We start from the raw sequence: 16,402 nt of genomic DNA, 5'->3' as shown, positions 1-16,402 counted from the left end.
GATAGCAACCACAAAATAGTCAAGTTCAACATGATCTGGGATTCAAAGACAACAAGACCAGGATACAGATATTTATCAATCTATGTATTTAATGTATTAAAAGTTGTGCCTATAGTGCACACTTCCTGCAAGTGTCACACTTACTTCCTGTAAAACTTCTCCCATCACACTTTGTTGGTAACACCCTTAGCTCTTCATAAAACTGCACAACCTCTGATTAATTAAAAGTAATGCCATAGAATAATAGTATAATTTTAAAAAGACTAACTTCAAGGAAGTAAGAGCTTAAGCATATTTACTGTGGGCATTTGATTAACAACACTGCAATGGTAAACAAGTAGAACACCTTTAAAACCCCAAGGCTGAGCATGCAGGATAAAAGCACACCCAGGATTAATAAGATTATAAACAACCCTGAGCCCAAGTGGATTAACAATTGAATTAGAAGAAAAATAAAGTAAAAAACGTCAAAAGGGTGGACATCGGAGCAGCAATCTGGAAAATAGTATAATGCAGATAGAAAACATAATAGTAACAAATTCTTTAAGTCGTGCAAGAGGATAGTCAGAGCCCTAAAAAGGTATTAATGGGGGCAAAACTGAGGATGAGCACAGGTATAATCTAATTAGTATATTAAATGATTGTTTCCTCTATGTATTCATTAGGGAAGATTTGAACATGCCTTCTGAAAACAGCAACTATCTAAGCAAAATTAATGAGACATAAATGAGGTGGAAATTCTAAACAAGCTAAAAGAGCTCACAACAAATAAATCCCCTGGGACGGAGCAATGAGACACAAGAGATAAAATTTATGAACCACTGGCCGTCACTGAAGAAGTCAATAGGTGTCGGGGAGGTCCTGGGAAATTAGAAATAGCCTAACATAGTGTCCATTTTCAAAAAAGGTGACAAAACCAAAGTAACTACAGACCCATTAGTCTTGCGTCAATGCTAGGCAAAACAATGGAAGTGATCATCAGTAAGCTTGAGAATTACTTGTACTACAATAACCTAGAAAGCAGCATGGATTCAGAAAAGAAATCCTGCTTAACCAACCTCCTTAACTTTTTTTTGAGGAAAGGACATCCCAAGTAGACTGTGAATGGCCCTATATGTGGTATACCCCGACTTCCAAAAGACACTTGACAAAGTTCCTCATGAGAGGCTACAATACTTAAAGTAATGAAGATTCTCATCCAGCTAATGGAAAGGAAATTGGTTGAAGGGTAGGAAACAGTGAGTACCTGTTGGAGGAATTACGTCAATGTGTATGGGGGAGGTGGGGGGCAAGTGCTGAGTGGAATAATTGTTACAATCTCTGTTTCTAACTTGTATTAACAACTTGCTTCAGAAGCTTAATGCAAACTGATCAAATTTACAGATGATAGGCAGTTGAGCTCCAGGAGGTGGATCGCAAACTACAAAGTGAGGTAGACAAAATACGTAAGTGAGCAGATAAAATTTAATACAGACACCAGAAGGAAAATGAGCAACACAAATATTCCAAAATGATTCTGAAAGAGCTGAAGATGGAGGAGGAAAAAAACCTAAGAGTTTCAGTAAACTCAACAATCAACATGACCCAACCAGTGCAGAGCTGTAATCAACAAAGCAAATAAAACACTGAACTACAAAGCCAAAACAGTACAATTGAAGTTGGAGGAAGTCACGCTCAAACTGTACAGTCCTCTGCTCAGACCACACCTTGATTACTAAGTCTTGATCTGATCCCCGAGGCACAAGAGTCATTCAAGCCATGGAGTCAGTTGAGAGAAGAGCCACAAGACTGCTCTGTTGCATCAGAAGATCAAATTATGAGGAAAGACGGGAGAAACTTAGGTTTGTCGGCCTTGAAAGGAGGCAATCTAATAGGAGTACATAAAATAGTAAAAGGTAAATCCAGAACACTATTTCAAACTAAACCATTACAGTAGGACAGGAGATTTGGGTTTAAACAAGAAAAAGGCAAATTTAAAATGGCATCAAGAAGTTCTTTTTCACAAGTGATTAACATATGGAATGAACTTCTGGCAAGAGCAGGGTCAGGTAAAATTGTGTAAAACAGCTAATGTAATTTTGGGTGGGGGGGGGGCTGTAGGATATTTCTTAATGAATGAGCCAAGATAAATTGAATGACCTTCCTCTTCTGCCTCCATCTTGTGATTGAGTTACCACTCAATAGCTCTTCTAGCACATACCGTACCCAGTGTAACTGAAATCATATATTTGTAGAAGAAAACAAATTAAATTATCAACCCCCAAAATCGCTTTTAGAACTCAGTTTTAAAAGGAATATCACCAACAAAACCCACATTATAAAAATCTGCATCCTTTTGTTGATTTAGTAATTTTGTTTGAAGAGTGAGTGTGGCTGGCATCAGACATAGTGGCTTGAAGGAGTTAATGAGGCAACTAGGAAACTATTTTTTTTTAAAAAGTGATGCGGTCAGAAAACTAGGGATGATTCAACATTAGCTCTGCACTAATTCAGTTCCCTTACACTGTCAGACTCAGTATCCTAATAAGGAAGAATACTGTAGTGGTTATGGTGCTGGACCATCAAAACAGAGGTTGATGGTTCAACCATGGCAAGTTTGGAAACTGAATTCAATAAATCTGGTAATTTATAGGCTAGCACCAGGAAAAATGATCAACGTGCTGCGTTGTCCTTCAGGGAAGGGAAGTTGCCACGCCTAAATAGTTTGGCCTACGCATGGCTCCAGTCCAACAACATGTGGTCAACTCTTAATGCCCCCTGAAATAGTCTAGCCAGCCACTCAGATTTAAAACAAATAAAGATCAGACCTATCAGCAATAAGCCCCTACTGGACTCAAAGTCCTCCTCACTAGCATTTGGGCACTGGTGCACAAGTTGGGAGAGCTTGAAGAGGACTAATTTGCAGGGTTATGGGGAAAAGGCTGGGGTGTGGGACTAAATTGGACAGCTCTTACAAACAGCTGGCGCACCACGGCTGCTGTGTGTACCATCTACAAGATGCATTGCAGCACCTCCCAAACCTGCGATCTCTACCACCTAGAAGGACAAGGGCAGCAGGTGCATGGGAACAACACCACTTGCACATTCCCCTCAGAGTCACACAACATCCTGACTTGGAAATATATCGCCGTTCCTTCATCGCCGCTGGTTCAAAATCCTGGAACTTCCTACCTAATAGCACTGTGGGAGTACCTTCACCACATGGACTACAGCGGTTCAAGAAGGCAGCTCACCACCACCTTCTCAAGGGCAATTAGGGATGGGCAATAAATGCTGGCCTTGCCAGCGATGCCAACATCCCATAAATAATTTTTTAAAAAGCAACAGCCTGATATAGTCGTCCTCACAGAATCATAACTATCAGCATATATCCCAGACTCCTCTAAGCATCCCTGGTTATAACAACTTGCACTTACATGCAGTTGAAGAGGACTAATTTGCAGGGTTATGGGGAAAAGGCTGGGGCGTGAGACTAAATTGGACAGCTCTTTCAAAGAACCGACGCAGGCCGAATGGCCTCCTTCTGTGCTGTAAGATTCTATGATTACATAGCACCATTATCATAGTAAAACATCCAAAGGCACTTACTTTGTCCTGTGCCATCAGCAAAATAGATCCACCAGAGGTAGGGACACAATGTTATACAGTCAGGTAGGACTGCCTCAATATTGGCTCCTGATCCCATTAATTATCATGGCTTCAGTCCTCGTGAAGACATTGTCATGTAGTATGGCACTACAGCCATACTAAGTGGGACAAATATAGAAGCCCTAAACTGGACATCCTTGAGGCGCCGTGGGCCTTCAAAAACAGCAAAATTGTGCATCACAATCTGTAATCTATTACCTGGCCACATCCCTCGTGGTTCCATCACCATCAAGCTAAAAGACAAACCCTGGTTCAATGGAGAATGTGCCAGTAGCAGTATCAGGCTTTCCCTAGAATGAGGCACCAACTTACTGGAGCTACAACACAGGGATACCTGTATGCTAAATACCAAGAGTATCAGGCTATAGACAGAGCTAAATGGTCCTACAGCCACAGATCAGAGCAAAGCTCGGCAATCCTGCCACATCCAGTCGAGAGTGCTGATGGACAATTAGACAACTAACATAAGGAGGAGGTTCTATAAACATTTTCACATAACTGCCAGGCAATGACCATCGCCAACAAGAAATTCACCTCCCTCAGATTCACTGGCACCATCATTCCCGAGTCCCCCGCCATTAACATCCTTGGGGGGGGGGGGGGGAAAGAGGGTCAACATTGACCAGAAGCTGAACTCGACCAGCAATATCATCAATGTGGTTACAAGAGCAGGGCAGAGGCTGGGTACTCTGTGTCGAGGGGCTTACTTCCTAAACCCTCTCCATGATTTACAAGGCTCAAATCGCAAGTGTGATTGAACACAACCTACTCGCTTGGTTGGATGCAGATGCAACAACATTTATGAAGTTCAACGTCATCCAGAACAAAGCAGTCTGCTTAATCGGCACCCGTACAACTGGACTCAATATCCACCATTTCAGCACCGACACACGGTGCTTGCAGTATGTACTATCTACAGGATACACAGCAGCAACTCACCAAGCTTACTTCAACAGCACCGTGAGACCTTTACCACCAAGAAGGACAAAAGCAGCAAGATCATGCGAATGCCATCACCCCCCAAGTTCCCCTCTAACTTACACCACATCCTGATTTGGACATATACCACCAGGCCTTCATTGTCGCAGGAATTTTCTACCCAACACCATCGTAGGAACACCAGGACTACAGTGGTTCAAAAAGGAGGCCAACAGTACCTTCTCAAGACAACAAGAGATGGATATCACGCACATCACAAGAACAAGTAAAACATCAGCACTCATTATGAAGAACAAGTTACCAGAAATATACAGATCAAAAAGATGTTAGCTAACCATAATTGTTCATAACCAATTTTTAGAAATGCTCATGACAACAAATCACATTCTTTAAATAACATGTCAACAAAGTACCAACCTTGAAAAACCAAAAGTCCTTGATGGAAACAGGCAACACACTGAAAATTCTGTCAATTAATCTTATTGATACCAAGAGTTTCTATGAGCACTTAAAACTCCTTTCCAGCTATTTCAGCAACTACTGTTTGTACAGTCTGCACTTCAGCAAATATTTGTTTCCAACAAAAATTACATCTGGCCAATACAAAGTCTTTGCATAAAGTCTACTATGTGCATAACCAATCTGTCTCTAACCTGCGAAAGCTCTGTAAAAGGGAACAAGACAACCGACTACCTACTAGAGTACAGTGGAATTGTGATTATCCAACATAATGGAGAGGACATCCCAAATTATCGTACACTGCTTATTGCTCGGCACCTCTCCCACCTCAGTCTTCTCCAACAGTACTCATCCATACTCCCGCTGGCAAGGTGAGCTAACAACAACAGTTGATCAGCTGGTTTTCCACTTCACAGCCTCCCCACATACCCACCTGCACCTCCAGAGTCCCAAGAGAGTTGGTTAAAAGCACCATCACAGCCCCTAGATACAAGATCAGTGTCAGAGACAGAAGCTGCTCATCTCCAGCAATCTGTCAGCAGCTTTCATGGCCTTGATTTTAACATCAGCTGATCCTGCTAGTAAGCAAACAATATTCTGAAATAAAAAAGATGGCAGCCCTGAATACTAGACTCCCATTGTCTGCAAAAATTCTTAGATAATAGAGAATGAAGATTAATGGGAGCATGGATAACCAAGGTTCCTACTTTATTTAATATTCATTTTGTACTGTTAAATCAAAAATACTGGGAAGCTACAGTACTGCAACTGTTCACTCTCAGTATTAAACAAAGATCTGGTTCCAGAACAATTGGTTACAAACGGTTAAAATTCAAAACATTTCTAATTCACAATAAAATAAAGTTTTTAAAGTTGTCTCACATCACAATACGTATAAACCAAAGTATAAATTTACCGTCAAAATCTTCATCTTTATCTGGAGCTGCTGTAGATTCTGTTAATTTCCTGCCTCCCATCTTTTACACCCAGGGGATAATACAAAACTGTGAATGAAACAACATTTAAATGTACTCAAAGTTCAAGATTTCATAAACACAATAGTTAAGCCTCCTCAACACAACAGCTTTCAGTTCTAGAACAATAGAGAACATTTGCACAATACTCTGTCTTAATAGCTAGAATGGCACTTGCTTCAACTATCTGCCTGTGATTGGGAGTTTTGGGTCCCAATAAAGACAAACCATCAGGTAGCTTATTTGTCACAGAGTGTTTTAGTATAGTTGTGGAGTTACTGCAACACCTGCCAACTAAAGAATGGTAAGCAAAGATGAGTAGGGTAAAGAAAGACAAAATTAACACAGTAAAAGTGGATGCAACATAATGTTTAAGAGGAGGTCTGTTGTAATATCTCACTTATCACCCTTGTGTTGCCATTCCTCTTAAAGACCAGATTTTTATCAACAAGTTAATTGTTTTTAATTGATATTGTTGTGATATCTCTGCCAATTAAATACTACTGCTTTCAAAATCAAAAGGCTTTTAAATGTAGAAATCCTTATTAATTCAAAAAAATACATAAAAGGAGCTGGTTTTCATTCCAGCAGTCTTGTAAATCCGTTAGTTCTTCCAACAGTCTAATCACATTTGTTAGAAATGGTTACTGGTGTTTCATATCTAACGTCATTGGGGTACATTACCTTTTCCCCCACCCCAACCATACCTTTTTCTCAAACAGAGTGGGTCTGTTTTAGAATGTGATAGAATTGGTTGTAAGTGCTGTCAGAAAGGCCAAACAAGTGCCCCTCCCCCCCCCCCCCAATCTCATTTAAAAGGAAGACACAATGACCCCAAGGGGAAAGATCAGTCTAATCTAATACAGCAACTGGACAAGCAGCCCAGTAGTCATGACTTCATTATGGCAAGTGGCAAAACTGAATTCAATACATCTGGTCATTTCTGGAATAGCAACACAAAAAAAAATGAAAGCGGCCAGATTGTTACAAAAACCCAACAGGTTCACTAATGTCCTGTAGGAAGGCAGCCTACCACCCTCAAGAGCTTGATCATACCCGCAGACAGAACAGAGTTGCTTGGCAATGTGCATTTGATCTCCCCATGTATACTAGATTGGAGGAAGCAGGTCGTAGGCCACTGCAGTAGCTGTTTTTCCAAATCCCTCACTGTGTCCCTCACCCTCACTTTTATTATAATGATCGTTTATCATTCAGTTCTGAGAAGCCTATTCAAAACGCTAACTTGTCTTTTCTCTCTTTGGATGCCGACTGACCAGCTGTGTATTTCCAGCATCTTGTGTTTTTGTTAAGAGATTCGTGAACTGCAATTCTGTTGCCCAATGTCTAAATGTGTCAGACTGTAAACCACTCTATTACAAAAAAAGACCATCCCCTTTATTACCTAACAAAAATGTGTAGAATTACAATTTCTCCACTTATATAAATTGACATCGAGACTGATTCCTTTTAGGCACACATTCAGGAATTAATCTGCACTCTTAATATACCAAAATGGAGTTACTTTAACATCTCAGTATATATTTAAACAATTTATTATTACAGCCTTAAAGATGACATGGATGGTATCCTTTTTCTAACATATACATTTAGCACCAGATTTTTACTAATTTCAACTGCACTGAAACTGATCTTAAGTCACCTTTCCATCAACGCAGTGTCAAATCGGTCAATAATTAAATCATTCCAAATGTTATCTTGGTATTAAGTTTTCATTTGGTTCCAAAACATTTATACACAAGGCGCAGATGTGTTAAGAGATGTGTTTTATATGCAAACAGTTAAAACCAATATCTGCTTCCTGCATGAAAAAACATATTACCTTGATGTTAACCTTCAAGGTACCAATATCACATGTGGATAAACAACAGGAAGTGACAGTACACTCAACTATAAATAAATGATGATGCTAGGACATCACAAGTTAGTGTATTTTTATTAAAGTACAGCTAACAAGTTGTACATTTAGTTTATACCACCTTTAATTTTATAATTTTTTTGGATTTTTTTCAGTGTCAGACTATTCAAAATATCAACCAAGTGAACTCATCTTATTTTTAGCCTGCTTTAGCTTTGATCCTGGTACAAATGAAAACTTAAAAAGGAATACTGAAACAGAAAATTTAATCAAATACTAATATCATTTCTTAATACTTTTTTTTGTAACTAAAGTATTTGTAAACACAATCATTTCAACACAGTAAATACTTCAGGCGAGAAATGATTTGGGAAATTTTAACTGGTGTGTTTGAATTCAAATGGGTTTCAACACTCTAACATTTCAATATATAATGTGACCATAGCAGTTAGAACCAGAATTTTACAGCACAGGTGGCTGTGCCAGCTCTCAGAAAGAGCCAACCACTTAGTGCAGAGGCATGGACTTTCTCCATACCCTTGTAATTTTTTCTCTTTGTCAAATAGTTATCCCTTTTAAAAGCTATTATAGATTCTACATATACATACATATTATATGATGTGGAGATGCCGGTGATGGACTGGGGTTGACAATTGTAAACAATTTTACAACACCAAGTTATAGTCCAACAAATTTATTTTAAATTCCACAAGCTTTCGGAGGCTTCCTCCTTCCTCAGGTGAACGGTGTTTCCACATTCACCTGAGGAAGGAGGAAGCCTCCGAAAGCTTGTGGAATTTAAAATAAATTTGTTGGACTATAACTTGGTGTTGTAAAATTGTTTACAATACATATTATACACACACACACAAATTGTGGGTTACATACTGAAATGTAAAAATATTCAACAGAAACATCAAGCAACAAGAGTCACTTATCTGGGTTTTTACTGTAAATCATAATTCCAACTGGTTGGGTACTATTTTGAGTCCCTCCCGGTTGGGGACGACTGACAGTCCCTCCCGGTTGGGGACGACTGACAGTCCCTCCCGGTTGGGGACGACTGACAGTCCCTCCCGGTTGGGGACGACTGACAGTCCCTCCCGGTTGGGGACGACTGACAGTCCCTCCCGGTTGGGGACGACTGACAGTCCCTCCCGGTTGGGGACGACTGACAGTCCCTCCCGGTTGGGGACGACTGACAGTCCCTCCCGGTTGGGGACGACTGACAGTCCCTCCCGGTTGGGGACGACTGACAGTCCCTCCCGGTTGCGTACTATTGACAGTCTCCCCCGGTTGGGTACTATTGACAGTCTCTCCCGGTTGAGTACTATTGACAGTCTCCCCCGGTTGATTACTATTTACAGTCTCCCCCGGTAGAGTACCATTTACAGTCTCCCCCGGTCGAGTACCATTTACAGTCTCCCCCGGTCGAGTACCATTTACAGTCTCCCCCGGTTGGGTACTGTTTACAGTCTCCCCCGGTTGGGTACTGTTGACAGTCTCCCCGTTGAGTACTATTGACAGTCTCCCCCGGTTGAGTACTATTGACAGTCTCCCCCGGTTGGGTACTATTTACAGTCTCTCCCGGTTGAGTACTATTTAGTCTCTCCCGGCTGAGTACTATTTACAGTCTCTCCCGGTTGAGTACTATTTACAGTCTCTCCCGGTTGAGTACTATTTACAGTCTCTCCCGGTTGAGTACTATTTACAGTCTCTCCCGGTTGAGTACTATTTACAGTCTCTCCCGGTTGAGTACTATTTACAGTCTCTCCCGGTTGAGTACTATTTACAGTCTCTCCCGGTTGGGTACTATTTACAGTCTCCCCCGGTTGGGTACGATTGACAGTCTCCCCCGGTTGGGTACGATTGACAGTCTCCCCCGGTTGGGTACGATTGACAGTCTCCCCCGGTTGGGTACGATTGACAGTCTCCCCCGGTTGGGTACTATTTACAGTCTCCCCCGGTTGGGTACTATTTACAGTCTCCCCCGGTTGGGCACTATTTACAGTCTCCCCCGGTTGGGTACTATTTACAGACTCCCCCGGTTGGGTACTATTTACAGTCTCCCCCGGTTGGGTACTATTTACAGTCTCCCCCGGTTGGGTACTGTTTACAGTCTCCCCCGGTTGGGTACTGTTTACAGTCTCCCCCGGTTGAGTACTATTGACAGTCTCCCCCGGTTGGGTACTATTGACAGTCTCCCCCGGTTGGGTACTATTTACAGTCTCCCCCGGTTGGGTACTATTGACAGTCTCCCCCCGTTGAGTACTATTGACAGTCTCCCCCGGTTGAGTACTATTGACAGTCTCCCCCGGTTGAGTACTATTGACAAGTCTCCCCCGGTTGAGTACTATTGACAGTCTCCCCCGGTTGAGTACTATTTACAGTCTCTCCCGGTTGAGTACTATTTACAGTCTCTCCCGGTTGAGTACTATTTACAGTCTCTCCCGGTTGGGTACTATTTACAGTCTCCCCCGGTTGGGTACTATTTACAGTCTCCCCCGGTTGGGTACTATTTACAGTCTCCCCCGGTTGGGTACTATTTACAGTCTCCCCCGGTTGGGTACTGTTGACAGTCTCCCCCGGTTGGGTACTGTTGACAGTCTCCCCCGGTTGGGTACTATTTACAGTCTCCCCCGGTTGGGTACTATTTACAGTCTCCCCCGGTTGGGTACTATTTACAGTCTCCCCCGGTTGGGTACTATTTACAGTCGCCCCCGGTTGGGTACTATTTACAGTCTCCCCCGGTTGGGTATTATTTACAGTCTCCCCCGGTTGGGTACTGTTTACAGTCTCTCCCGGTTGGGTACTGTTTACAGTCTCTCCCGGTTGAGTACCGTTTACAGTCTCCCCCGGTTGAGTACCGTTTACAGTCTCCCCCGGTTGAGTACCGTTTACAGTCTCCCCCGGTTGAGTACCGTTTACAGTCTCTCCCGGTTGGGTACCGTTTACAGTCTCCCCCGGTTGGGTACCGTTTACAGTCTCCCCCGGTTGAGTACTATTGACAGTCTCCCCCGGTTGGGTACTATTGACAGTCTCCCCCGGTTGGGTAATATTTACAGTCTCCCCCGGTTGGGTACTATTTACAGTCTCCCCCGGTTGGGTACTATTTACAGTCTCCCCCGGTTGGGTACTGTTTACAGTCTCCCCCGGTTGGGTACTGTTTACAGTCTCCCCCGGTTGGGTACTGTTTACAGTCTCCCCCGGTTGGGTACTGTTTACAGTCTCTCCCGGTTGGGTACTGTTTACAGTCTCTCCCGGTTGGGTACTGTTTACAGTCTCTCCCGGTTGGGTACTGTTTACAGTCTCTCCCGGTTGGGTACTGTTTACAGTCTCTCCCGGTTGGGTACTGTTTACAGTCTCTCCCGGTTGGGTACTGTTTACAGTCTCTCCCGGTTGGGTACTGTTTACAGTCTCTCCCGGTTGGGTACTGTTTACAGTCTCTCCCGGTTGGGTACTGTTTACAGTCTCTCCCGGTTGGGTACTGTTTACAGTCTCTCCCGGTTGAGTACTATTTACAGTCTCTCCCGGTTGAGTACTATTCACAGTCTCTCCCGGTTGAGTACTATTCACAGTCTCTCCCGGTTGAGTACTATTCACAGTCTCTCCCGGTTGAGTACTATTCAGTCTCTCCCGGTTGGGTACTATTTACAGTCTCCCCCGGTTGGGTACTATTTACAGTCTCCCCCGGTTGGGTACTATTTACAGTCTCCCCCGGTTGGGTACTATTGACAGGCTCCCCCGGTTGGGTAGTATTGACAGTCTCCCCCGGTTGAGTACTATTGACAGTCTCCCCCGGTTGAGTACTATTGACAGTCTCCCCCGGTTGGGTACTATTTACAGTCTCTCCCGGTTGAGTACTATTTACAGTCTCTCCCGGTTGAGTACTATTTACAGTCTCTCCCGGTTGAGTACTATTTACAGTCTCCCCCGGTTGATTACCATTTACAGTCTCCCCCGGTTGAGTACCATTTACAGTCTCCCCCGGTTGAGTACCATTTACAGTCTCCCCCGGTTGAGTACTATTGACAGTCTCCCCCGGTTGAGTACTATTGACAGTCTCCCCCGGTTGGGTACTATTTACAGTCTCTCCCGGTTGAGTACTATTTACAGTCTCTCCCGGTTGAGTACTATTTACAGTCTCTCCCGGTTGAGTACTATTTACAGTCTCTCCCGGTTGAGTACTATTTACAGTCTCCCCCGGTTGATTACCATTTACAGTCTCCCCCGGTTGAGTACCATTTACAGTCTCCCCCGGTTGAGTACCATTTACAGTCTCCCCCGGTTGAGTACTATTGACAGTCTCCCCCGGTTGGGTAATATTGACAGTCTCCCCCGGTTGGGTACTATTTACAGTCTCCCCCGGTTGGGTACTATTTACAGTCTCCCCCGGATGGGTACTATTTACAGTCTCCCCCGGTTGGGTACTATTTACAGTCTCCCCCGGTTGGGTACTATTGACAGTCTCCCCCGGTTGGGTACTATTGACAGTCTCCCCCGGTTGGGTACTATTGACAGTCTCCCCCGGTTGGGTACTATTTACAGTCTCCCCCGGTTGGGTACTATTTACAGTCTCCCCCGGTTGAGTACTATTTACAATCTCTCCCGGTTGAGTGCTATTGACAGTCTCTCCCGGTTGAGTACTATTTACAATCTCTCCCGGTTGAGTACTATTTACAATCTCTCCCGGTTGAGTGCTATTTACAGTCTCTCCTGGTTGAGTACTACTATTGACAGTCTCTCCCGGTTAAGTACTATTTTCAGTCTCCCCCGGTTGAGTACTATTTACAGTCTCCCCCGGTTGGGTACTATTTACAGTCTCCCCCGGTTGAGTACTATTTACAGTCTCCCCCGGTTGAGTACTATTGACAGTCTCTCCCGGTTGAGTACTATTGACAGTCTCTCCCAGTTGAGTACTATTGACAGTCTCTCCCGGTTGAGTACTATTTACAGTCTCTCCCGGTTGAGTACTATTTACAGTCTCTCCCGGTTGAGTACTATTGACCGTCTCTCCCGGTTGAGTACTATTGACAGTCTCTCCCGGTTGAGTACTATTGACAGTCTCTCCCGGTTGAGTGCTATTTACAGTCTCTCCCGGTTGAGTGCTATTTACAGTCTCTCCCGGTTGAGTACTATTGACAGTCTCTCCCGGTTGAGTGCTATTGACAGTCTCTCCCGGTTGAGTGCTATTTACAGTCTCTCCTGGTTGAGTGCTATTTACAATCTCTCCCGGTTGAGTGCTATTTACAGTCTCTCCCGGTTGAGTGCTATTTACAGTCTCTCCTGGTTGAGTACTACTATTGACAGTCTCTCCCGGTTGAGTACTATTTACAGTCTCCCCCGGTTGGGTACTATTTACAGTCTCCCCCGGTTGGGTACTATTTACAATCTCTCCCGGTTGAGTGCTATTGACAGTCTCTCCCGGTTGAGTACTATTTACAATCTCTCCCGGTTGAGTGCTATTTACAGTCTCTCCTGGTTGAGTACTACTATTGACAGTCTCTCCCGGTTGAGTACTATTTACAGTCTCCCCCGGTTGAGTACTATTTACAGTCTCCCCCGGTTGGGTACTATTTACAGTCTCCCCCGGTTGAGTACTATTTACAGTCTCCCCCGGTTGAGTACTATTTACAGTCTCCCCCGGTTGAGTACTATTTACAGTCTCCCCCGGTTGAGTACTATTTACAGTCTCCCCCGGTTGGGTACTATTTACAGTCTCCCCCGGTTGAATACTATTTACAGTCTCTCCCGGTTGAGTACTATTGACAGTCTCTCCCGGTTGAGTACTATTGACAGTCTCTCCCGGTTGAGTACTATCTACAGTCTCTCCCGGTTGAGTACTATTTACAGTCTCTCCCGGTTGAGTACTATTTACAGTCTCTCCCGGTTGAGTACTATTGACAGTCTCTCCCGGTTGAATACTATTGACAGTCTCTCCCGGTTGAGTACTATTTACAGTCTCTCCCGGTTGAGTACTATTTACAGTCTCTCCCGGTTGAGTACTATTTACAGTCTCTCCCGGTTGAGTACTATTTACAGTCTCTCCCGGTTGAGTACTATTGACAGTCTCTCCCGGTTGAGTACTATTGACAGTCTCCCCCGGTTGAGTACTATTTACAGTCTCTCCCGGTTGAGTACTATTTACAGTCTCCCCCGGTTGGGTACTATTGACAGTCTCCCCCGGTTGGGTACTATTGACAGTCTCCCCCGGTTGGGTACTATTGACAGTCTCCCCCGGTTGGGTACTATTGACAGTCTCCCCCGGTTGGGTACTATTGACAGTCTCCCCCGGTTGGGTACTATTGACAGTCTCTCCCGGTTGAGTACTATTGACAGTCTCCCCCGGTTGGGTACTATTGACAGTCTCCCCCGGTTGGGTACTATTGACAGTCTCCCCCGGTTGGGTACTATTTACAGTCTCCCCCGGTTGGGTACTATTTACAGTCTCTCCCGGTTGAGTACTATTTACAGTCTCTCCCGGTTGAGTACTATTGACAGTCTCTCCCGGTTGAGTACTATTGACAGTCTCCCCCGGTTGGGTACTATTGACAGTCTCTCCCGGTTGAGTACTATTTACAGTCTCTCCCGGTTGAGTACTATTGACAGTCTCCCCCGGTTGAGTACTATTTACAGTCTCCCCCGGTTGGGTACTATTTACAGTCTCCCCCGGTTGGGTACTATTGACAGTCTCCCCCGGTTGGGTACTATTGACAGTCTCCCCCGGTTGGGTACTGTTTACAGTCTCCCCCGGTTGGGTACTATTGACAGTCTCCCCCGGTTGGGTACTATTTACAGTCTCCCCCGGTTGGGTACTATTGACAGTCTCCCCCGGTTGGGTACTATTGACAGTCTCCCCCGGTTGAGTACTATTTACAGTCTCCCCCGGTTGGGTACTATTGACAGTCTCCCCCGGTTGGGTACTATTGACAGTCTCCCCCGGTTGAGTACTATTTACAGTCTCCCCCGGTTGAGTATTTATCTCTATCTCCACAGCAGCAACAAACCCACTCCTTTTATATGTGCGCTGTTTCAAGCTCTGGGCTCGATCCACTGCAGCTGTCAGACAGACTGCGGTCTCCAAGCCCAGTCAGTGCTCCCTCCCCACGGTCCCAATTACTCGGCCCAGTCGCTGGGGCTCTCCCTCCGCCGGCTCCGGGCCCCGAGGACTCCCGCCCACCCCCCGCTCGGTTTTCTGAGCTCCCAGGCGGGCCGGGCCCGTCGCTGTTGTTATTCTCAGGCCGCGGTTCCTGGGCGCCTCCAACAACCGGACAAAGGAGGTCTCTCAAGAGCGGCCGCCACAATCCAGTGCGGGCTCGGGGCCTCGCCCGACGCAATCCGAAAGTAAAACCCGCTTCAGGCCCGCAACTCGCTGCCCAATCAACCGAACTTCCAAACAACTCGAGGCCGAGGCCGCAGACAGGCCCGAGGCGGCCGCACACGCACTTTGTAAAGTCCAGGCCAGGCCGAGACCGGGGCCTTTCCCGGTTCCGCTCTCACCTACCTGAGTCCGGGCCGCGCTCACTCGGGGTTTCGCACAGTCCCTTGTCTCATGTGATCATCGTCGCCCCGACCCGCAGCTGATTCGGATCCGATTCCGCCCGAGATTGAGTCTGTTACCCAACCCCCACCCCCCCCAAGCACCTCGTAAACCGACTCGCTCACTGCGGAAGCGCCGGGCCCGAGCCTCACGGCCACATGTCGCTCTGGGGTGGGGGAGGGGAGCGAAACAGCTGCAATCGCGGACTCCACCGCAAAGCGGCGCTGTGTCCGCCTGCAGTACCAGTTTTAGCCGCAAGGATAGACTGCAATCCCGGATCCCACCGCAAAGCGGCGCTGTGTCCGCCTGCAGTACCAGTTTTAGCCGCAAGGATAGACTGCAATCGCAAATCCACCACAAAGCGGCGCTGTGTCCGTCTGCAGTACCAGTTTTAGCCGCAAGGATAGACTGCAATCGCAAATCCACCACAAAGCGGCGCTGTGTCCGTCTGCAGTACCAGTTTTAGCCGCAAGGATAGACTGCAATCGCAAATCCACCACAAAGCGGCGCTGTGTCCGCCTGCAGTCCCGGTTTTAGCCGCAAGGATAGACTGCAATCGCGGACCCCACCGCAAAGCGGCGCTGTGTCCGCCTGCAGTCCCGGTTTTAGCCGCAAGGATAGACTGCAATCCCGGACCCCGCCGCAAAGCGGCGCTGTGTCCGCCTGCAGTACCAGTTTTAGCCGCAAGGATAGACTGCAATCCCGGACCCCACCGCAAAGCGGCGCTGTGTCCGCCTGCAGTCCCGGTTTTAGCCGCAAGGATAGACTGCAATCGCGGACCCCACCGCAAAGCGGCGCTGTGTCCGCCTGCAGTCCCGGTTTTAGCCGCAAGGATAGACTGCAATCCCGGACCCCGCCGCAAAGCGGCGCTGTGTCCGCCTGCAGTACCAGTTTTAGCCGCAAGGATAGACTGCAATCCCGGACCCCACCGCAAAGCGGCGCTGTGTCCGCCTGCAGTACCAGTTT

At 45.8% G+C, this 16,402-nt stretch overlaps 1 protein-coding gene across 2 annotated transcripts in view; it reads right to left on the bottom strand.

The window, feature by feature from the left end:
- scaf11 (SR-related CTD-associated factor 11) overlaps positions 1–15,608 on the bottom strand; it is a 66,419-nt gene extending 50,811 nt beyond the window's left edge. For both annotated transcript variants that reach the window (XM_067999410.1, XM_067999411.1), the window contains exons 1-2: positions 15,401–15,608; positions 5,963–6,050 (exon numbers count right to left, since the gene is read on the bottom strand). In XM_067999410.1, coding sequence (XP_067855511.1) covers positions 5,963–6,023 — 61 coding nt within the window. In that variant the 5' untranslated portion in view covers positions 6,024–6,050; positions 15,401–15,608. The remainder of the gene's footprint in view (positions 1–5,962; positions 6,051–15,400) is intronic.
- Positions 15,609–16,402: the final 794 nt, after the last annotated feature.

Source organism: Heptranchias perlo, chromosome 18 (assembly GCF_035084215.1).
Source record: "Heptranchias perlo isolate sHepPer1 chromosome 18, sHepPer1.hap1, whole genome shotgun sequence".
NCBI lineage: Eukaryota > Metazoa > Chordata > Chondrichthyes > Hexanchiformes > Hexanchidae > Heptranchias > Heptranchias perlo.
This window is presented reverse-complemented; position numbering and strand designations above follow the sequence as displayed.